The sequence below is a fragment of the Lissotriton vulgaris genome, chromosome 1_1 (genome assembly GCF_964263255.1).
Source record: "Lissotriton vulgaris chromosome 1_1, aLisVul1.2, whole genome shotgun sequence".
NCBI lineage: Eukaryota > Metazoa > Chordata > Amphibia > Caudata > Salamandridae > Lissotriton > Lissotriton vulgaris.
In genome coordinates, this window is record NC_141685.1 from 340,685,910 (window position 1) to 340,710,672 (window position 24,763).

At 44.1% G+C, this 24,763-nt stretch overlaps 1 protein-coding gene across 1 annotated transcript in view; it reads right to left on the minus strand.

Annotated features, from left to right (window-relative positions):
- Positions 1 to 24,763, minus strand: part of LOC147747152 (metalloprotease TIKI2-like) — a 580,526-nt gene that overhangs the window by 232,133 nt on the left and 323,630 nt on the right. Inside the window, exon 4 of the mRNA XM_086952399.1 lies at positions 11,566 to 11,740. Within this exon, the coding sequence (XP_086808525.1) occupies positions 11,566 to 11,740 (175 nt within the window). The remainder of the gene's footprint in view (positions 1 to 11,565; positions 11,741 to 24,763) is intronic.

A 24,763-nucleotide genomic window follows, 5' to 3' on the forward strand; every position in this document is an offset into this window, starting at 1 on the left:
ATCTTCTCAGCTGCTCTCTAATTTTAATATGTATGTGTGTGTGTATACTTTATATACATATACACATGTATGTATATAGCATGACAAATATGTATATACTACCTAGTAGTGGTCGCCACTGGGAAGTTATAGTTAGGCCAGTGTTTCCATAGGAAATACATTTATTGTGTTGCTAATAACTTTAACGTTAACTTTAACGTTTGACAAATCTCCACAGAATCTTCCCCTGAGGTGCTACTGTTTGACTACTTTGAGCACGGAAAGAGGGGGTTAGAAAAAAAGGGGTCCCAAAACATAAAATTCACATGCATTTTTCATAGACTTCTTTAGGAAGCACTACCACACAAAACTACTGAATCAGAATTACACCAAATTTGGCAGGAAAGTAGATCTTGGTCTGCAGATTGTGCTTTTCATTATTTGGTGTAAATCCGTTCAGTAGTGTTTGAGGAATTATGGTTAAAATTTATCTGTATATCAGGGGCCAGATTACAAAAAGTGCCCGAGAGCGCACCATGCGTTTTCGCCTGCTTTGTGCGCTCCCCGGACACTTCAGTGTTACAGAGGGGGTGCAGGTGCAGGTGCTGATAGCGCTGGTGCATTAAAGCACCAAAGCTACCATCAGGGAGCTTTCCCTCATTTGCATAGGGGTGTGCCCGAAGCAAATGAGGGAATTCCTTTGCCTCTGGTCCTGTGCCACATTACAGACATGGGCGCACAGGCAAAGAAGCTCTCAGGGGGCACACTCACAATGTGCCACCTTGTAGGTGGCGCACTGTGCCCCCTGAGAGCAGCCCTCTGGAGGGGAGAAAGGGGTTTATATAGACCCCAAGATATGCCCTTGCAAGCGGGTGCAGTTACTGGCTGCACCCACCTGCAAGGGGATCTCTAATCCCGTTTAAAAGTGCAGACGGTATGCCGCCAGCACTGTGCAGCTGCTCCGTGTTTTCACATGAGTGCGCTGCCCTGGGGGCTGAGCTTGTTCTCGAGTTCGAGGCTGCCCTGGGGGCAGTGCATTCACAATAATGGGGTGCATTGTCATTGTTTGCACCCGGTTCACCTTTTAGAAGGTGTGCCAGGCGCAAACAATGACAATGCATAATACGACCCCTGGATGGTTGGGTCTGCGAAAGGCGAAAGAGTGTCTCAGAGAAGCGCCAATTTAAAATTAGAGGGCTCTGTCTGGCCCAGGGAGCTTTCCTTCCCTTGGGCCATCTCGGTCCCATGGGAGTCAGACTCCAGCAGGAGTAAGAGCTCTGATTGGCTGCCACAACATGAGAAAAATGTTGCTGGCTGCCATAACAGTACTCTGGGACTTAGTCCCCCTACTTGAACTTTAAAAAAAATACAAAATGGGGCAAGGTAGGGATACCTTGGCCCCCTAGACTCCATGGGACGAGCAACAAAACCTGCAGCAATTTTTGTCGCAATCCTGTGGAAGTCCTACAGGATTGCTGCAAAAAAGCTGAAATGGTGGTCTGGGGCCGCATTGTTTAATAAAGGAGAGGAGGCAAGGGGCCCCTCTCCAAGCCACTACAGGCCCCAGAGAGCCCATCCCCTGTGGCTGCATTAAATAAGTGAAGAGGGGCACAAGCCCCCCCCCCCAAGCCATTATACTCACTGGGAAGCCCAACTCCAAAGTTAAAATGTCCCAAAAAGGGATGGGAGGCAGTGCGGCCCTCCTTACGGGAGCCACCATAGGCCACTGGGACCCCATCCTCTGGGCTGATATCTTTAATTAAGTCGAAGCGAGCCGTTAGGCCCTTCTCCCTGAGCTATAGGCACCGGGGAGCCCACCCCTAGTATAAAATGTCGAAAGAAGAGGAGGCAGCCACCTCCCTGAGCCTTCAATTCCCGAATGACTCCATCCCCCAAGGCAGACAAATGTTCTTTAATGGCCCCGGGGACCCCATCCTCCTGGTTTGGCTCACTTACTGTGTCCAGGGGAAGAACACCCTGGGACACAACCGTTTCCCTGCCGGAACCAGCACAGGCGGGGAAACATGTTTGCTCTCGTCTGCCGGGAGCATTTTTAAATATCCTGCCAAAGAAAAGCAAACATTAAGTCTGCTCTCAGCGGGGAGGAGTTTAAAACATGCTTCAGCCAGCTGGGAAATGACTTGAGATCTGTTTTCCTGCCCACATCGTTGGAGGCAGGGCAACAGATCAACAGATTGCTCCTACCTGGAGATAGCAGCATAAATATCTGCTCCCTCCTGGTGGGAGGAATACTGGCTGCCGCAGCTTGCGGAGAGGCAGCTAGGGTCTCGGGGCTGGGGCTCCCCACTTGGCCCCCAACTTTGTGCAAAAATTCTGCCAAATGCTGCTGCGAGGCTGATTGGCAATATTCCTTTCCGTCACTCGGTTGTCTCTTACCAGAAAAAACTACACTGGCTTCCCATTACCCGCCGCATCCAGTTCAAAGCTCTGATCCTGGCCTTCCGTGCTCTCAACGGGTTAGGCCCGGGATATTTGAGAAAGAGATTTAAACTATCTCAGTCTGTCAGATCTCTGAGATCGAACAGCCTACGCCTCCTGGTGGTTCCCAGATTTCGCCGTGCCAGGAGCGGGGGCAGAGCGTTCAAAGTAGTCACTGCTAGACTGTGGAACAGCCTCCTCTGGATCTTAGGTTCATAGATTCGGAGGCTGTGTTCCGAAGCAAACTCAAGACTTGGTTGTTTACCATCTCATAGCAGCCCTTTTCTTTCTAGCTCGCAATCTGTAGCGCCGGGACACACCCGATGGGTGTAGCTGCGCGCTTTATAAGCTTCGTAAATAAATAAAATAAATAAATAGTGGAAGTCCTGGGTGGGCACAGAAGCACCTTCCTTTAAATAATGCAGGCCCTGGGAAATGGGTCCCCAGGGCCATAATAGGCTTAGGAATTGGGGAGTGCCCCCCCCCCTTTCAAACAGATATGGACCTGGGAAATGGGGCCCCCCAGTGACTGATGAGGCTTGAGGACGGAGGCCATGCGGCCACCCCTTTAAAATAAAAATTGCCCTGGGAGTCCCCAGGGCATGGTGAGGCTCGGGGAGGGGACAATTAGTCTGTTAGCTTGTTTTGTAGTTTACTTAGTGGTGGGTAACTCCCATATTCCTTTTCTACCTTCTATTGTACAGCCCGTGTTCAGCTAATGAATGTAAGTGTTTACAAAATGCTTGTTTGTCTAATGCATCATAGATGTCTTGTAATTCTTTGAATTGAAGAGTAACTGTGTGCACATGGCAGTTGATGACTTGTGACCAGTATGTTTCACACAAGTATTTTGCTTCTGTAGAAAACGCTTCCAACAGAGCAAATATTCTACATGGTAGATACTAAGAATTGCAAGCAGCCTGTAGTTAATAGACAGAATCATATCAGCATGACAGTTTCTACATAACATAGAGGATTGTGTACACTAGGTATTAACCTATGCACATGTAATTCTTTTGCTTCAGAAGATGGGCTGTAAAGTTTTCAAAATACAATGATGATGTTTAACTCCTTTAGACCTTGGTTCCATTAAGCGAATTTGAAAAGTGTTGCATAGTGCATGCACTGTTCTTAGTAGATACTTTTTAATGCTCTGTGGTGTAGTTCTCATGAGAGTTTCATGTCTGCAAACAGTGTGGTACAAAGTAAACTCTCTCCATAGAGTAAACCCTGTTTGCAGTACCCACTGTTCTACTCACATTAACGTTGTTTCTCACTATAGGTTTGGTAATCGTGAGGGTTTGATGCAGATAAATGCTGTCGGCAGTAGGGCATTAATTGTGGAACAGACTTGAGTATCTTGAGGAACTTAGCTTTCAGTTGTAGACATATTAAACACTGTGTGCAATGAAAGTTTTTCATCTCTCTGGTTGATTGTTAATGTGAACTAGGCTACCAGTGAAGTGTATGATATAGGGTCAATATTGCACATAAAACATGCTTGCTACACTCAAGAGAGTTATATGTGTGATGGCATTAATGAAGCTTCCTTTTAGTCTGAGCTATTTTGTACATAGTTTCTAGCATCTAATGCCATTCTACTATATAGAGTAATGCATATAAAAGAAGCCTGGATGATGCCATCAGTGATATCATCAATTATGTAATTTGAGAGGTCATATGTGATGTCATAATTTATGTTATAGAACATGTCATGAGTGATGTAATATATGAGGTCAAAAGCGGTGCATGGTGGGGGTCAAGTAATAGTTAGCTCTGGTAGCTATAACTGGTGAATTTCAGTTTTTTTTTAGTTTAAAAAGTTAATGTTGTCACTGACATATTCACCTCATTATAACATATCACTTAACTCTTTAAAACAAAAATATCTAAAATTCGCCAGTTAAAATGTACTTTACCCTCTGTTTTGTTTTAGTGAATTTCTAGGATTTTCTAAATATGGTTAGATCTTATTACCAAAATAGCTGAAAAAAAAGTCACAATCCAGAGGAAGTGAAATGGTGGCCGAGGGCCGCTGTGAAAAACAAATGAGAGGGGGCCATGAAGCCACGGAGACCACATCCCCCGGGGGCAACACTTAAAAATTAGGGAGGGGGATTGTGGTCCCTCCAGCCTGGGGGGTCCTCATTCCCCCAGGGCCACTACTTCAAACAATCCCTCTCCCCTAGTCTATATAGGCCCCAGAGAACCCATCCTTAGGACCAAATTACATTCATAGGGGAGGAGGGCAAGCAGCCCCCATCCCAAGCCCCTAACTCAATCAATCAATCAATCACGGCATTTATATAGCGCGCTACTCACCCGGGAGGGTCTCAAGGCGCTGGGGGAGAGGGGTGTGTCACTGCTCGAACAGCCAGGTCTTGAGTTGCTTCCTGAAGGAGAGATGGTCTTGCCATAACTAGCCCCAGGGACTGCATACCCGGGGCTATGTAAGTGTAGGAGATGGAGCACACAGCCCCCCTCTCCCCGAGCCTTAAAAGGTCCCAGGGACCCAAGCCCCTGGGACCAGCTCACATACTGTGTCCGAGGAAGGCGAGCACCAGGACGCAGTAGTTTCCCTGCCTGGAGCAGCGCAGGCAGGGAAAGGGAAGGCAAGTGTGCTCTCGCCGGATGGGAACAGACTTTTGATTCACTGCCGGCGCTCTTAGGGGGAAGGAAATTCAGATTTCTCTGACCTGGATGGGTGCATTCAAAGAGTTGATGAGATGTGCAGGAGTCCTGGGGATCCAGGAGGCGCATGGAGGAGGGGTCCTGGGGGATGAGGACCCTGAGGCCCGAAGAGGATCGGGTAAGTTGCTGCGTTCTCCAAACCTAAAATACATGCTTTGGCTACTGGCAATGAGGTCCCCGGGTCTATAGTGGCTCTAGGAGGGGAGTTGCACATCCCCAACCCTAAATATAACAAGAAGGTCATGGGGGATAGGGTCCCTGGGACCGTAAAGGCTCAGGAGGTGGGCAGCAATACAGCCTCAGGGGATGGGGTCCCCTGGGTTCATAGTGGCTCAGGGAGGGAGAGGCACACACCCTGCAGAAAGGATGTATGATGGTACAACGCGATCAAAATGATCACAGTACCATCACAACGCATCTTTTACAACGCAAGTCGTTATCACAACTTGCGCTGTAGGGTGCTGGCCTTAGGAATAGTAAGATTTACTCTTCCAACTCCAGCCTACGTACAGTAGGGAAGGTGTTGGAATAGTAAATCTACTATTCCTTAGTCTAGAGCGCCCTCCAGCGCAAGTCATGGTAACGACTTGCGTTGTTAAAGACGCGTCGTAATGGCACCGCGGTGTTTTCACCGAGTTGTAAAGGATGTTTCCCCTGCAGATATGTAGCTTTAACCACCAGGTCAAGCGCACAAACTGCACCACCTGTGCCATTAGAAATGAAATGCAAACCAGCAAACCAGTAAAAGCGGGCACTAGCTTGCAACTTGAACATGAAACTAAAATGTGCAAAAGAGTGTGCTGCATAGACTTGAGATATATATGAGTGACTAAAAAGCGTAAAAGACTTTGAACTGAGTTGCACAATTGATCAGTGGGGGTATATTAGGGGGTATATGAAGTAATCTGCACCTGCGCCTATTTAGTGTTTTTGCCCACAGTGTATAAGGGAATGTTATTATGGGATATCTCCTATGGCTGAAAGACAGAATGCAGGCAGGGGCATAGGGCCAGATGTACAACAGTTTATTGCGGATTAAAGGGGAATTTGCGAGTCACAAAATTCAATGGTTGTACATCTGGCTTATAGAGTGTTAATGAGACTTGTTACCTAGGTTCCAGTCATGTAGTTACATTCAGATTGAACAATGTAGTATTTTGTTTTTCTGAAGATTAAACCACTTTATTTTACCTAAAAGATAAGGTCTGGGCTGGGCTGGACAATACACTATTGTGCCCGTTGAGCTCCGAGCTCTTGTCCCCAACACTACCTCTGTAAGAAGCAAGTGACTGCTCACCTGGCTACCATGAGAGACAAGTGTGGAAAGGGTTGGATTGGGGGCAGTTTGCTGAGCCGTAGAAGTACAGATGTCAATACTCCAGTGGCAAAGTACCTCATCCACCAAAACTGGAGCTCAGTAGTACCTGTCTACCCTGGGGCATCTCAATGCATTTACATTTTTTATAAATGTTTGTTTTAAATTAGCAGGTGGTAACCATTCTGATAATAACATAATGTTTGCAGAGCACATAATAATTGACAACTGTTCAATAAGGGTCTCATTCACAAAAGCATCTATGAGAATGGTAAGTTCAGAATTCTCGCTGTATTCCTGCTTTAGATGTTTTGGGGCTCATTCACCAAGGCATGCAAGAATATTTAATAGAGAACTGCAGAAACATTGTTTTTATGACTACGCCCCAATGGGTTGGTATATCAGTGAAACTGTAGGAGGGCTATCACAGAGTGAGGGAGATCTATCCCAGCCAGGAATTCCTGTTGCACAGCATGCCTGTTATGACATATAGGTTGAATTTTGGAAACTGACACCGACATCCTCTCTGATTCCCTTTCATTCTGCTGTACAAAGATCTTCTTGTTAATCTCAAGAAAGGCAGGACTTGTGTAGGCTCCCCCATTAATATTGATTCCATCATCTAAACAAGATAAACACAAAAGAAGCCCTTTATTTTCAACCACCAGAGGAGAAGTCTCTGGTGTGAGCATTGAATCTGCAGGATGAACGTGACATTTGCTATTGTAACGTGCTCAGAGTACAGTGGGAGTAGGTCTGGGCATTGCAGAAACACGACTGCTCACTATCGAGCCAAAGAAGAAATATGTTGTCATAATATATTATTTATTTTTTAGTTATATATATGTTTTGACAATATTTATATGTGTATATTTTTAAAAAGGTTGAAATAAATGTTTTTATTTTGACATTATTTCCCAAGAGGTTCTATTTTAAGTCCCTGTCGCCATTATTTTCCACAGGAGGATTTTCCAGTAGCAGTGGTTGGCCATGTGTGTCCCCTAAATTCAGGGTGTGTAGACATGTAAGGCTACTCTTTTGAACAACTGTACAATTGTAAATGGTGAATAGCCAAAATTAGTAAAGTCCTTCAAATGTGTAAGAGTAAAGTAACACATGTAACTTACTCACCTGTGCTACTTACCTTTGGAAATAGCCCCAAATGTGTTTAGACAAGTATGCTGTGATAGCACAGGTGAAATCAGTACCATTTCCTTCTGTACCACACCTACCTGAAACTATATTCTTTTGCCCCTTCTTTTTCAATGCACAATGTCTCTCTTGTTTTCTGGCTGCTTTATTCCTTCAACTTCTTTTTGGAACTCAAAAAATTAGTCAAAGTTCACAAAAAGATATTGTGTAACTTATCATGTTAACCTGGGCTGTTGAAGTACTTTGTGAAGGAACTACATTAATATGATTGACATGATATGTGCTTCCAATTTTGTGCCAAGTTCACATATTTTTCCTATTTCAAGTTCAATGTTCTTTTGATGGGTACATTTGTTTTTTCTTTACACAAATATGTTTTTTTGTTTTGCAACCTCCTTGTAAAGTATATATTGCATTGTATAGAATGATAATTGTAGTCCACATACTAGCTAACATGTGCATTCATTCATTGTCTATCTTGTATCATTGCCCGGGTACTAATAAGAGGATTTCATAAACTCCTCCTCAGCCTTATTAAATGGCTGGAGAGGGGTGTGTGCCACTCCCATTTTCCAGAATCCCCCACTATGTTCAAGGGTGGTGCAATGTGTGCATGTCAGTTCTGCACTCAAGACAATGTGCCAATTTTTAACTTGCCAGTCTTTTCTGCTTCCTTATTTATTGGTGTTAAAAGAAATCCAGAGTCGAAGACATCTGCCCTAGTATCCCATTTCCAACAGGATAGTAAAAATATCACAATTGCTATTGATGTTTACAATATCCACAACAGCCATATTATTCTGTCATAATTCTTATTGAAAGTAAAACGTAAACACTTAATTTCGGTTAGTGTCTATGTCATACATCATTTGGAAAAGTGAGTGTATAAGACAACTTATACAGATGAAGAAACTCATTCTTGTTCCAATTATTATTTACGTTATTACCACTGCTGACTGATAGATCCCCTATTCTATCAATTGGATCTACATTAGAAAAAGTATCTCACTACAGTTACTTTTTTTTTCTTGATGAGAGATTAAATTGAGAAGCTCAGTTTAGTAATATGAAGTATGTAGATTTTGTCAGACTTAACTTCAGTTTGGTTGGTACTTTGTTCTATCTATGTTGAAGGCCTATCTAGACCACGTATCACATTGTCTAGCATGATGCCAGAGAATCTTGTGAACCAATCAATGTGGCATGCGTGCTTTATACCAGGATCCATTTATTGTTTAACTGTATTGTTTTTTAAATTGTTGATCCCTGAGCCTCGGTTCTTGCCTCTCCCAGGACCCGACATAGAACACATCTTGAGTTTCACCAAAGCTGTGAGAGGCCAGTGACTTTTCTCAGTGGAGCCTTCCAGCCAACTATTTTGTGGGAGCTCAAATAAAACACATATAAAGCTAAATTCACCTTCACATCGCAACGTGTCTTGTATTTTTTATACATGGAGTTTGATGGTCATATGCAAAATATGTTTCAGAAGGTCAAAGTGTAGAATAAAAAGAGGCCTCAATTAATAAGAATCTGTTTTAATATGAAACCCCAGTGTAGGGAACTATGTTAAAATTACAATAGGTTTCATCTGGCATTGACTACATGAATATTGCAGCAAGGAACTACAAACTGTAAAGGAAGGAAAGGGGAGGACTAGCCATGTTTTGAGAATGTGCACTTAATTAGTGGAGCAAATTAACATACTCTCTGATTTACATTTGAAATAAATGTAGGACAAATTTAAAATTATGATGGAAGAGTGTGAATGAATATATGACTTTACCACGAACACAAATACCCCGCATGGCATTACCACGCGAATTTTTCTTCGCAAGTGGCTGTACCACGCAGCTTTTTAGAACGCAAGTTCTTACCTCGCATTTCAAAAACGTTACGTTCACCAGCTCTTACTTCCATCCTCCTTCGAAATATGCGTTAAAACACGTCTACAAAAACTAAAAAAAGGACTTAAATTATGACGTACTCGCCACGTCTTCGGTGCAGCTCTTTTTTTTTTTTTTATTGACACTTTAGGCGTTTTTTTACTGTATGTAGCCTGCTCGTTTTTTTTTTTTAAATGGGGGGAGACCCTCCCAACCCCCCAAGGCCACGCAGAACTTACATGCTGGACGACCAAAAGGAATACCACTTGCGTGGTGAAGACAGTCGTTGAAGGCTCCCTCGTTGAAGAGACGTTTGCGGGGTAAGTGGATCGTTAAAAACGTCAAGCGTGGAAAAGACATCGTTGTAAATGATGTTTCCCGTGTGAATATGCTAAATGATTTCCAGAGTGGTCTTTTTGGTACTAATTGTAAATGTGATTTAATTCATTAATAGTGTTTGATAAATGAAACTATCTTGAAGACTCTACTATAAAACACATCTACATACGATGTGACTCTCAAGAGTAATCATGTATAAGTCCCTATTACAATGGCCAAAACCGTGTACTTAGATTTTGGTTATGAATGAACCTCCTTTTGGTCGCTGACATTTGAAGTATTGTAAACATAGAAAAGATATGGTAAGAAGAACAACAATTTTCCAAAACTCTTTAGGAAAAAGAAGACATTTTCTTTTTCCATAATTCAAAAAGGATTAATAACACATTTGGCAAGACATGTAGATCGCAGGGAGAGATAATCATGAAAAGGCATAAAGGTGCATATCAAATTGCTGAAATGATAAGAAAACACACAAATTTAAAAAATAAGGTAGATGTCATGTACTTAGGGCCTGAATTAGATTGTGGCAGATGGGATACTCCATCACAAACGTGACGGATATCCTGTCCGCCATATTACACCTGCCATAGGATATAATGCACTTGTAATACTGTGGACGGAGTATCCCGTGTGCCATGATCTAACTTTAGCCCTTGGTCTTTGATAGTTACAGAAGTGTAGCAGCCAAATAATTTGCTTCAAAGGAGAACAAGAAGTAAATGCACAATTGTTCTGCTTTCTTCAAAACTGGCTTAATAAGTATCTAATTACACACCAACTTCTGACTTGAGTTTGGTAAACTATTGAATTCCAGAGGATTCAGTGAGAGGTAAAATCCTTCTTTTTTAATAAAGAATGAATAATCAGTTTGTCGAGTAAAGGCTAAACTCAGCCAGTAACCCAGGTCTCAATTGCTTGGTAGAGTGAGTACAGAGTAAGGTGCAAATGTTACTAATGGACCCTGGCAGCCTTGGATCTCCAGGTGATCAATAATACACGGTGTATATTGTGTATAGGTGTGCGGTGATTTTTTTAAACTAAAATCAAATCAAATCTAAACTGCAATAAAATAGACAAATATCAATATATAGGAATATCACTAAAAAAGGTTACGTGGAATATAAAATGCCAGTGCAAGATTATTAGGTATGGCAATGTTATATAAAATGTCGATCAAGCTAATAAATATTTGTAACATACATTGTAGCAGCAATTAGCCCATAGTTAGTATAGCCCAATGTGGCTTTCACCTTTACGTCTTTGTAAATACAGTTAGACCTTCAACCTTTATCAAGTAGAGTCAACTAAATCCCATTTGAGATCCAGAGGCAGAAAGGGTAACTTTATCCTATATGCTCAATCTATAGCAGCTTCTTAGAAAGCAGTCACCATGTTATTCTGCATTATAAAGATATTATATTCAAAGTGAGAAAAGTGAAGTACCTGAACACAGTTAGCTCACAGTCATATGATTTATTATATGCCAATTTCTGTGAACCGCCTTAAAGGTAATGAAGCATATTTTGGAGCAGTAAAGTGAACATATAAGGTTCTGCTAATACCTCTGAGTACTTTCTCCCTGCATCTGTAATTGAGATTGAAAATGCTACACAGTATGGTAGATGTGATTACAAGAGGGAAGAATTTTGTGCAAAATGGAAAGATGCAAATAAGGCAAGTGATTAAACAATGAATATCAGGACAGTATATTTTCAAAAGAAATTTGCTCTAATTTCAGTACAGAAAATTATTTCGCCTTACCTGCTCCAAATGCAAAGAAGAAACTTCTATCCCTGTTCTCCTTTAAAAGAGCCATGACACGTTTTGCCATTCTTTCATTCCTCTTGTAGATTAGCTCTTGCCGGAAGTAGCTATCTATCTCTTGTGCCGTAACTTGATCATGTGGAGGGAGGGTTGTGTTGATAAAGTTAGGGAGCTGTGAATGTAAAATGTTACAGGCTTTATTAGGTTAATATTTCAATTTCTGGGTTTTACTTATCATTTTCTAAAGATGTATTCAAAGCAACAACGCTGTCAAGGGAAATCAATATCAGAACTATTAAAGATTAAACTATATTTACTGTATTTCATTCAATTTTAATAGATTTTGTTAACTTACAACCTGAAATCATAATTAAATATCATACTGTAAGGCATGTGTAAGTGCATGCCTTGCAGTGTACAGCTATGCATATATACAAGAATGAGTAAAAGATGTTCCCTACGTTGTATCCTAATTCCTACAGAGCAAGAAAGGACCTATAAGGCAGTCGGCTTTCACATAATAAATTGTATGACCATTTTCCAAAGTGAATGCAAGATTAACGAATTTCACTACAATTAAGCATGTGTTTTCATTTCAAATGTTCGTAACTTACAAATTGCCCCTAGGTAGAGTGCTACTATGTTTTTCGAAATTGGAACTTCAAAGTTTGAAATATCCTAGGATATCAAACGGAGTGCCAAATTAAAAAAAAAAAACCTTTGTGTTGGGCAATCAAGATGCTATTGACCATGAGGACCAAATCAAGTTGAACTACTACCTAAGCTAGGGGCTTCTATTCAGATCCTCAATGAGCTACCCTTGCGGGCCACTCTCCATCACCTTCTGTGACTAGCATCCAGGGAAGAATGTGTTCTAGACTTGATTCACTGGGACAAAGGCTCCCTAAGAGCAGGAGACTTCTTCCAAGTTTCATGCCTCGGGGGAACAGTCAACTGTATCTTCAGATTCTACGTCTTCTTTTACAAATCTAGTACAATGCAGTGCTCATGATTTGGAAGCACTGACCAAAAAGCACCACTCTGGGCCACAAGGCGCTTCAGGCGTTTATAAAAGACTAGACGTTGCTATGAAAGGAATTTCAGTGTTCCAGAAACAAAAGGACTTGACTTAGTAGTGCATTCTGTTTACTATATAACATGGCATTTTTCCTTCTGATTTGGCACTGTAGGGGTGAAGTCCTAAGGCAGCAACCTTGACTTGCCCTAGAGAAGCTCAGACTCATTACAGGACATAGAAAGGTTTGACCTGCAGGTTGTTGACACCCATGACACAGCCTCTGCTTTTTGCACCGCACCCTATTTGTTTACCAAATTATGCAATGTCTGAGAGTATATATGGGTTATTGGTCGGCTCGGTTGCCTGTTTGTCCCGCGTTTATTTAGATTGCGAGAGGAGTTTTCTGTTATGTACACATGAGTATTGATTTATGGACATACGTTCACTGCAGCAATAACCCGTCTAAAGATGCGTGCGGTGCATCACATACTACCTTTGTGTTGCATTCGTAGCCATTTGTTTTGATGAATGTCAGAGGCAGCTTGTTACAGACAAAAGTCAATTTGTATTGGTCAAGAAAACGTAGAAAAACAAATATTCGTAAGTGCATGTACAATTCGGCAGTGGCTCAGACTTGTGGATTAATCAAGGCAATTAAAAACAAAATACTCATTCACTTGTTTGATGGATGAGTAGGTATATTTTCCATGTCCATAGCTGCAGAAATGGAGGCTGCTTTTTTCCAAAGAGACTGCTTTTCCTAGATGCATTGCAGTGTGACCCTCTTTCAGGCCTCGAAAAGAGCGCGTAAGAGGCTGTCAGAGGAAACATGATGTCACGCCCTTGAAGGACGCAGTAAATTATGGCGCGCCTAATGACCACCACACTTAGCATGCCCACCTCACTTGAAAGAGCAGCCAGTAATGAGTTAAGTGTTTGTGTACATCAGCACACAGTAGTGTAACCGCAGTCCCGGCTTCTGTGCCTGCGGCATTTATCATCCTAATTTCTCCTCAGCATCTCGAACCCTTTCTGCAGTTGTGACACACACCATGCTTCTGCGGGACGGCAGCGGCCCCGGTGATTAATGTGCCCTTTGCCCCCCTAACCGCCAGCCAGAGATCAAGAATTCGAGAAACAGTCCCAGCCAATTAGCGGGCTGTTAACCGCAGTCAGACCCTCGTTTTTTACCCCCCTTCAGTGTGACGCACCCTCCAGACAGTGCAAAACTATGTGCACAGTGTCTGCCGCGTCCACGCTAATGATGGCGCCCTGTTCATCGTCAAGATAAGAGCGTCCGTGTCTGCCTCCTTCGTTCCTGGCTTACATTGCATAATGCAATGATCATATTCACACATGAGGATATATAAGGCGGTCCATTAATAACTGACTTAAGAGCCAACACTGGGTGGTTTCAGATTTATGCGAAAAGATAAGCTGCAGCAACACCCCCTGCTTCACAGTGTGCCTCAGGAATGCAAGGCAGGCTATCAGGTGCAAGGGAACCTTAAGCAGCCAGAGGCAGGTGTGATGGGGCGGTCAATTAACTTAGCTAGCTCTCCTTGAAAGTCAGGAGTTAGGAACTCCTTTTTTAGGCCCTCCATAGATGTAAAACAATATGTATTAAAAACTCAAGTAGAACAGAATTAATTGTAAAGTTTCAAAGGTCGTGAGTTCTAAAAGTCTTGATGTCTGCTTTGGATTCTGGGATTTGTAGTCCGTTCGTAGCCCATTAAAGAACCAGGACTACAAGTCCCAGAATGATGCATAGCAAAAACCTGGACTAGGCGAACTACTCATGCATGATGTGGAAAACTTAAATTCCCTGGCAGAACTGCAGGGAGTTCTGCACCTGATTCAAAATGTGAATTAGTCTGAAGGTAGAGCTTTGGAAAACATGAGGGCTTAATATTTGGAATGGATAGTACAACAATATTGGTTGAGCAGGTGCTTGTTGCACGGAAGATATATAAATGCTGACATTTCCAGGATTGCCTTTGTATCCTCGTGCAATTCATTTTTGCCTGATTTACAAACTACATTTTGTAGTGCATAAAGTAATACAACAGTTGTACTTCTTACTTAATACAACATTCAATTCACAGACCTACAAGTGAAAATCTCCCCCTTAACTTCTCATGTTTAATTTGGGGTGTTCCTTATGCTTGTAAGTTTACTAGGGCCACGGAGCGGTTTAGGGAGGGATAGACACCCATCCACAAAAGTGTAAACTAAATGCAATTCATAAACAATTATTGCCAAAATGTATATATAACGAAAACATAAATAATATTTTATGATAACATTTTAACAAAATGTGTTATGTTAAATATAAATGCAACTTTATTTTTATAATAATTAAATTACATTTAATTAATTCCACACATAAATATTTTGTAACTCTTAAAACATAATAAATATAAACATTTTGTTTTAGGTGGGTTTTTAATTAATCTAAAAACAATAATTCAATGTAATTAACTTCATTAAATATTTAATTCAAAAGTACTTAATAGGGCTGTAGCTTTTTTGTTTTGGTCTACATTTAAAATAAAAATGTAGACTTTGTAAAAACTTGCTTGAAACAATGAAATATAATCTCTGTATATGTCCTGAACCACCTGCACTACAGATGGAGATGTATTTTTGCCTCTTTAGTCTGGGAGTAGAACTGCATGCTCTACAATAGCTTCCTATTTTAAAGAAGCATTATATACACTCATTAGTTGTGTAATAAAATACTTGAAAAATAAGAGTAATTTTACACTTTCTGAAAATTTGTTGATGATAAATTGTGTTGCTTACTAAGTGTTGATATTAAAGGGCTGATTACGATGTCGGATAGAAAGCCTTCTCCCGACAGTCAGAATCTCCTAGACCATGTCGGAACCCTTTCAACGGTCGGTTTACAATCTGGCCTACCGATTACGATGGTGGCGGACTGCTTGTAACCGCACTGTCTTTCTGAATCGGTTCCGAACAGCTCACGGAGAATTCATGTCGGTCGGACCCGCATCGTACAGCTCTACAGAGGGCTTTTCCAACCGAGCAATTATGATGTCAGTTTCCAACAGACTTACTGAGTCGGCCTGTCCTAAACGAAAAAGCTGTCGGAAAGTGACTTTTGGGACATCTAGCAGGGCAACCTTAATCCTGAGGCCTCCATTTGTGGGTCGGGGGGTACATAAGGCACCCCCCCCCCCTATAAAACCCTGCACTGTGTGGCAGGCACCATGTGGTGTGTTGTACACAGAAATTAAAGGACTGTCCGAGGGAAATTTTAACGACCCGCAAGGATTATATCCCCAATTAATTACACAATACCGCCAAAGAAATCCTTGGGTCTAAGAATAACTAAACAAACATGCCAAGTGACGTGCAAAAATCACACATGAAAACCTGTAGGATAATCCCTTTAAGGACGATATCCCTCACCCACCGAAGGTGGCATGCTTCATCATTTGGGTTTCTCCTCCTCGTGGGAATTCCTGGTCCCACCAAGGGCTACAACTCCCTCTCTGAGAGGAAGGAGCTCAGTAATGTTTTTATATTACTACTCTACTGAGGATTTACTAAATCCACCACATGACAAGCGAAAATCAGTTGTGTGAGGGTGCAGCTCAACTAAGAATCAAACTGTGCTGGAGTGATATTAAGACTTACTAACGGGAAAAACTAGGTTGCTTTTATTTACTTCGGTGGTATTAGGCACCTTACGGTGCCTGCAACAGGGTGCAGAGTTTTCCACACACCAGCATTTCCCCATAGGAGCCTGTGATGTCAGGCGGAACACAGGCTCCCATAGGAGTAAATATGAATAAGACCAAACATATATCGGTCAGGTGGAACAGCTAACTGCAATTTGGTCGGTCCAGATTCCGAGTCAGTGTTGGGAGGAGAAAACTCCAACCAACATCGTAATGAGGCCCAAAGTTGTAGAAAAACTACTGGAAAATGTGAACAGTTAAAAGTTTATATGCAATTGATTTTAACGGTCTAAACTTTTGAAAGATATGTGACTGACTAACATGCTATTGGTAGATTCTGTCACTCTTATGATTGGCCAATTATCTTTAACTTACATAAAAAACTAACAAAACTTGTCTTTTTAAAGAGTTTTAAAAATTTAATAAGTTTGAAATTGATGGATTGTGCTGTAAGTGAGTGGATAGTGTATACAATAAATTATTGTTGTCACTAAAACATGCAATAAGGGAATGTATTCAATGAGCAAAACACATTTTACATGATAAGGTCGGATCTACACAGTGCTGGACTGGCCTTTTATCCCACCAGGCGTTACAGGTGGTTTAGCACCCTTGGAGGTCAGTTTTTAAAGCCCATTGCCTCTCCTGGTACCTCTGTCACTTTCCCATAATACACAAGACCAGATTATGGGGGAACACTATTCTTTTTTAGAGTACCAGGGGCAGTCTGAAACTATCTCTGCCAAGAAGCTGGCTTCGCCAAGGTGCCAGTGATTCCTAGTTACCAGTGTTTAGATTTAAAATGTTTGTCAATACACCAAATAACACCTCATCTCAAGAGCAAAACTAGAAAAAAGTGTGAGAGGTCAGAAAGTACCTCAATTAGGCATCACCAAGGAAGCTGCTGGTTGGTACTCACCAGTTTGCTCACGCTATTATCATTGGTGCCCATATGGGTCCCTGGGTGTCCTATTTTGTGCACCTCAAATGAGTAATAATAACAAAGGTGTGGCATGGTGTTTGACCTTTGTCACTCACAGAGATTATTTGCATTGAAGGTAGAGAGAACACTATTAGAGAGGGAGAAGAGAAAGAGGAAAAAGGAGAGAGAAATAATGGATTGACCGAAAGAGACAAGCAGCACAAGGAGATTGAAGAAGCGGGGATGGTTTAGTATTTTCACCAGGGCTGCTTTTGGTCCAACCCTAGATCCGTGGCAGCTTGTGTTATGAAATCTTTAAAGAATGTCTTGCTGGATAGGTTCTCTAAAGGTCATAGCTGTATATGCTGTCTATGGATTATCCTGTCAGTCTAAGGGTCAGTTTTAAAGAAGAGAAAATTATGGAGCAAAGTTCTCTAAATTTTAAGTCGATTATGGACACAGTCCAAAATGGGTTCCTCAACCCTACAATACATGTGAAACCTTTTTATGATGAGGAAAATGGCTATCGGAAAGAGGATAAAGTGATGCAATCAATCAATCAATCAATCAACCAATCAGGACACTTGTAAAGTGCACTACATACCCGTGAGGGTCTCAAGGGTGGGGTGTCGAACGCTGCTACTGATCAAAGAGCCAGGTCTTGAGAAGTCTTCTGAAGGCCAGTAGGTCTTGGGTCTGCCGTAGGTTGGTGGGGAGGGTGTTCCAGGCTTTGGCGGCGAGGTGGGCGAAGGATCTGCCTCCGGCTGTCGTTCTTCGGATGCGGGGGACAGCGGCGAGGGCGAGGTCGGCAGAGCGGAGCTTGCGGGTGGGGGTGTAGAAGCTGAGTCGTCTGTTAAGGTACACTGGGCCGGTGTCGTGGAGTGCCTTGTGTGCGTGGGTGAGGATCTTGAAGGTTATCCTCTTGTTGACGGGGAGCCAGTGTAGGTTTCTCAGGTGGGGGGTGAGGTGGCTGCGGCGGGGGATGTCGAGGATCAGACATGCCAAGGCGTTTTGGATGCGTTGCAGCCGTCTTAGAAGTTTGGCCGATGCTCCTGTGTAGAGGGCGTTGCCATAGTCCAGCCTGCTGGTGACGAGGGCCTGGGTGACTGTTCTTCTTGTTTCAGTTGGGATCCATTCGAAGATCCTGCGTAGCATTCAGAGGGTGTTGAAGCAGGAGGAGGAGATGGAGTTGACCTGCTTAGTCATGGTGAGGGTGGAGTCGAGGATGACCCCCAGGTTGCGTGCATGGTCTGTGGGAGTTGGAGCGGTTCTCAGTGCGGTCACCCACCAGGAGTTGTCCCAGGCCAAAGCGGTGGACCCAAGGACGAGGACCTCTGTTTTGTCCGCATTCAGCTTCAGTTGACGATCCATCATCCAGTCGGCGATGGCCTTCAGTCGTTCGTGGAGGTTGGTTTTCGCTGTGTGAAGGTCATTGGTGAGGGAGATGATCAGCTGGGTGTCGTCGGCATAGGAGATCGTGTTGAGGTCGTGTTGACGGGCGATGTGGGCGAGGGGTGCCATGTAGATGTTGAACAGCCTCGGGCTGAGGGACGAGCCCTGGGGAACGCCGCAGATGATCTCAGTGGCATTGGGGAAGGCAGACACTCTGGGTGCTGCCGGAGAGGAAGGATGTGGTTTAGTCCAGGGCCTTCCCTTGGATTCCAGCGTTGTGTAGGCGTGTGCGTACGGTGCGTTGGCAGACTGTGTCGAAGGAGGCTGATAGGTCCAGGAGGATGAGGGCTGCTGTTTCTCCGTTGTCTAGCAGGGTCCTGATGTCATCCGTGGCGGCGATGAGGGCGGTTTCGGTGCTGTGGTTGCTCTCGTCTCCTACTGTCTCCGATGTCTTCATTTTCTGCTTCTAAGCCCTTGAACCTTGGAACTGTAGTGGGTGTCTCAAGGTAAAAAAGGTGGGAAGCAGTACTAGTGGTTCCAGGCACTCTGCAGGCATGTAGCACTGCATGGAGATACCAATGATCACTGGAGCAGTTCCGGGGGGTTAGGGTACCGCTTATTACAGGTGTCCTCTAGCTTTTCTGAGTGTGGGCTCTGTGGGTACCTGTGAGTGCAAGTGCTTTAAATAACGTGTGATATAGGTGACATTGTATGCTGTTTCCAGGATCATTAGGAGATGGACCATCAACTTGATGGAGAGGGTAAAAGATGGTTCTGGGTCATAGGAAGGTGTCTGAGACTGATCTTATATTAGTGTTTTCTCTGACAGGGTGAGGGAGGTATAGAACTGGGGAGCAGAGAGGTACAGGGAAAGGAATTCAGGACTGCAGTGTTCTCAGATGATATCATCCAAGATTATTTTGTACACATTACTCTATAAACCAGCATGGCATTTGAGGCCTGAAATTAAGTACTAAATAACTCAGAATAATATGAAGCATCATTAATGCCCGAACAGATACAACTCCCCTTAGGTGTAGCAAGTATGTGTTATGTGCAACCGTGACCTTATACCATACACTTCACGAGTAGCCTAGTTCACATTAACAATCAACCACAGAAATATGCAATATCTTCATTGCACACTCTGTACAACATGTATACAACTGTTCAGAGAAAGCCAAGTCCCTCAAGATGCTCAAAGTCTGTTCCAAAATTAACAAGCACTCTCTACCAGCCCCCCACCCCCACTCCTCCCACTGACACTTTCATCCTGCTCAGATCAGGTGTAAAATATGATTGATTTTCTCCTCGAAATCAAGGAAAAAAACACTTGGTAAAGTGCCTGGTATCTCTGTCTATATAGTTACTTCCTATTCTGGGAAGAAAGCTTTAAATCAAAGAGGACACATGTTGACAACAGGCACCATTCTGTAGTATTTGGGTATGGGAGTACCTGCCGGATTCCACAATTCTGGCCCTCTTGTACCAATATCTGGTGGACTAATTAATCATAGTGAGGGCCAAAGTGGGCTAAATCCACACATGATAAAAACACAGATATATTTTTCATAAGTTATTTCAAATGCACAAATGAAAGTGAAAATTAACAAGTCAGTGTGGGAATGTGCTCACTTTGCCACTGGATTCAAGCTAGCCTGAGGGGTGTTACCCAGACAAGAGTACCAGGATGCTTGTTTCCGGTCCAGGGAAGACCTGGCTTGGCAGTTCGGGCTGGGCTGTTCCCATTAGGCGCAGTGTGGAAAATAAATACAAACTTGGTGAACATTATCGGCGCCATCTTGCCCCTTTTCCAAGCCCATTCGTGCGCGTAAGCGGCAGCCATTTTGAGCACCATGGCCTCCCTGCCCCTCGCTGATAGCCAGCGCGTCTCTCTCTCTCTCTTAACCTCGCAAGCATTCCCCCGCACGCTGACAACCCCCGCTCTCTCATGCCTTGGGTCATAAACCCCTCTTCAGCGCAGCTTCACCACGGAATCCCATCCTGTTCCCAGCGCGACACCTCCCCTCATTCCTTTCATGGCCTCAAACCCTTTTGATGCAAACCCCCTTTTCCTGTGTCCCCGTTTGTCTTCCTTGTTCCCAGGCCGCCACCTGGCCCTGTGGATACTGTTTATTACCCCGTACAGTAGGAAGCTTCCCCTCCCCATCAAAAGACCCCCGAATCGATCAAAGCCCCCACCCCATGAGATCCGACCAACCCCATGCATTCCGTGAATCGGCGGAATGCCCTGCTGTGCGACAACCATCACCTGTTGTGACCGGGGTGGGAAATCCAACTGTAAATGTATGTGGGAACGGGTCTGAAGGGGAGATTCCGAGGATGTTCTTCCAAGTACTAAAGTATTGCGAGAATGTGTTATGTGCAATAAAGGTCATAAACCCTAGTATAAGAGGCCAGGCCTCAGAGATGTGGTTAGAGCACCTCGTGACGATACTTGCTGTCTGAATTGATGTGTTCTCCTCCGGAGAGAATAAAATCCTCGTTTCCTGCCTTCCAGTCTCCAGCGCCTGCTTCTTCATTGATTAATATTGGTGGGTCATAGAGGCGATACCGCCGGGCAACATAAAAGGGTCTTTGGTTACCGGTTGTCTTTGGAACCCTTTTTAACAATTGGCGTCCCAAACGTGGGGCCCATCAGCGACTCGTGGATCCAGTGGGAGAGGTCCCGACGACAGAGTGAACGACTGCAACGATCGGAAGGTACCCTGTCCGATAGACCCTCGTCTGACAGCCGATCATCCGAACTTCACTAGTTCCGAACAGACCTCTCTCGAGTGATCTGCGGTCCTGACTGGGAACCATCAGGAGTGCCACGAGAAGTACGAAGAGAAGAGGACGATCGGGCGCTGGATTCGGAAGACGAGAAACTGTCCATGCGGTCCGGGTAAGGTCGTGTAAACACGACAAATTGCGAAAGTGATAGATAATTGAAAGTGATTGATAATTGTTGAGAAAATACTAGTATTACTTTTTGTTAATTTATTGGAGATTCACTGTCTACAAACGGAGAAACAACAGCCTCTCCCTTTATAAACAGCGAAGGATAGGTACGCACCCGTCGGACCTATCTTTCTCCCCCACTGAACAATTGCCCCTTCCCCCCATTGATTAACTGTTATAGATTGTTTTCTGGAGATTCTCTGTCTGCAAACAGGGAAAAATAGGTCCCCTCTTTACAGATAGTGAAAGGGTAGGTGACGCGAACCTTTGCGAGCCTACTTATTCTCCCCATTGACCATATTGATTTTTTATTTTTGACCTAACATTGATTGCTCAGAATTGGTTCATGAGGTATTCACTACGTGCAAACAACGTAGAATAGAAATATTCTGTCTAGTCTTTGCGCGCAGTGATAAGATAGGTAGTGCTGACTATTATCCCATTGTGATCCGTCATGCCTGTCTTCTCCCCACTGGTTAGTAGCCTGTTTAGCCCGGACCGCTTATTAGAGATGAACCATCCGGCTCCGCTGGAAGGCACCCCTAATAAGGACATGTTCATGAAGCATGGATTAATTGCTATAGCCTATAGTGAGCTGTGGCATAAATATACGAAAAAGGATCGAGAAAGACAGTGGCCACTGAGAGGATCCTTTGATCTCGACAAAATAGAAACAGTAGAAATAGCCCTTCGTAGGAATGAAACAACACCTATTATGCTCGATAGTCTCGGTATGTGGCGCAAAGAAGCCGCACGACGAAGGGAAGGCGACGAATTCGGAGAAGGTGAAGGGACACGACGGACAACCCTCCAAACGTCTAGTAGGCAAAGGGAAGGGCCAGCGATGGCACAGTCTCGAGAAGTAGACATGAAAAGCGAACGGTGTAAAGGGATGTGCCGACAAGCCAACCCCGGAACACAACGACCCGAAGGTAATCCCCTGACATTACGCACAGGACGGACAGATTTAAAACAAAACCAATGTGCTTTCTGTAAATGTCTCGGGCACTGGAAAGCCCAATGTCCGACTTTGCAGAGCATAGGTAGGAATGGAGGGTCGACAGAAAGGACAGGCCGACAGAAAGGGAAAAGGCACGAAATAAAAACCAATCAGACTAGTACGGACAGGACAGATAGAACCACCCCGTTCGATTATGCTCGGTGGCACAGATTTCGTCAGACCAATTTTAACGACATGTTAGAGTTCTGGGACTGATTGCTCTCTGTTGCTCCCCCACTCTGAAAAACAAACACAACTGCAGGTCAGTGTAAACAACCCCCCGTTAGAGAAAAGACTCAAGAAAGCCAAGCGTCTATTATATAACTTAGGATTTAATTACGGTAAAACACACAACCAACAGTAAATAGAATAACTAGTAGAACTCTCTAAAAAGCAAACTTGACTAATAGGAAAAATACAAAACATGTTATGCTCACTCCGGGAGTCCTCGAAATGTAACAGTTCGATGGTCCCGCCCATCCGAAACACATAGCACGTGTGGGGCGGGGCCTGCCAGCAACCATGGGCCAAAAAGAGATCGCTGGCGAGAAGGTACTGGAGACTCCACACAGCAGGCAATGAAATGGTCTTCCCATACTACCCTTCCAGGGATGGCGTCCCCCGGACCGCGAGTAGGGAGGGGGCGGATGAAAATGACCCCCTCCCTTGTATCTCCTGGTCCGGCCATCACGAATTTCTCCATCGAACGGATGCAGGGTGGGCAGGGAGGAAGAGGCGACGCGGACGAGCCTCTTCCACCTCCACAGGTAGGAGGCTTCCCTGCCCTGGCCCGACGCCGATGTCCTCCAGCCGGGCGACGGCCATATACCTACGCTGCACAGGAAATATAATGCCCGGCTGGTATATTTCCGCAACACAGGACATACAATGCCCGACTGGTATACTTTCTCAGTACAGGACATACAATGTCCGACGGGCATATTTACGGAGCACCGGACGTACAGTGGTCCCCCAAGAGTCGGAATCAGGGGTGTAGGGTGGTCATCATGTGCGCCCCTGATTCCAAGGGACGGTGTAGGATGCGCCGGGAGAGGGAGACGGCACGGGTGAGCCTCCCTCACCTCCCCAGATGAAGGCTCCACTGCTGCACCCTGGCGCCCCGAACCAAAATGTCCTGCTCCAGCAACATGATGCTCCGTCTTTCGCCATCACAAGAAGTTTCTTCCTCTCCTGATAGATACAACGAAGGGCGGTTGCTGCAGGGTCTCAAAATGGCGTCTGGGCCCTCGAAAGGCGGGTCTAGGCCGCTGGAGTAACTTTGTCCGAAATTGCAACTCGGGCGCTTGCCCACCTGGGCGCAAGCCCCCACCATCGACAAACATCCCCTCGACTTTGAAGATTCTACCAAAGTCCCAAGAGCCCTCGGCCCCTTCAGGCTTCCGGTGAGGAACAGTTGCATTGATCTCAAATGAAATAACCACGGCACAGCAACAAGATGGCGGTGCTCTCGTGTCTGCATCAACTTCCGTCTGAACCACCCAGGAACATTATGGGCTAACGAACTCGAGCAAGTTCCGGCTGAACATCAACATGACCCGGTAAGAGAGACTCTACCCCCTCCCTCTCTTGATTGACGGTCCACACCACCAGCCCCTCTGTTAGCACAGTTTTCTTTTGAACTGCCGAAAGGGACTCTGGTCCAACCGCCAATTGTCGGGGGTATTTTGCCCCTGATGCTACTTCCGGACTAAACCGGCCTCGCCCAAAATGGCGCTGGTATCAATGGAAACTAACGGATGCCTCGTGGTGTTCCTTAGCTAATGAAACTTGATGTACTAAGATATATATATATATATACGAACCATTGCGCACTCGATGTTAAAGGGAGGAGGGTTCACTTGGCGAACATTTAAGAAGGGTTCCGTAAAATGTTGATTTCAATGAACAATTTATTTTTGATATTTGTTGTAACTGATACATAACGTCGCTTATGATGCACACCCGCGGTTTACATCTAGGAAATGTGATTACGATGAGCTTGACTGTGTTTCCATTTATGAACTGAAATGCCCCTGGTTCCTTCGTCACGCAATGAAATGTTTTTGGTTACTTGCAAATAATTAATTAGACCTTTTTTACATGTTCTTGTGCTACAAAATAACCCCCTACTGTATGTGCTTCCATCGACGACATGTCAGGCCAAAATATGAATTGCGCTCTCACATTTTACG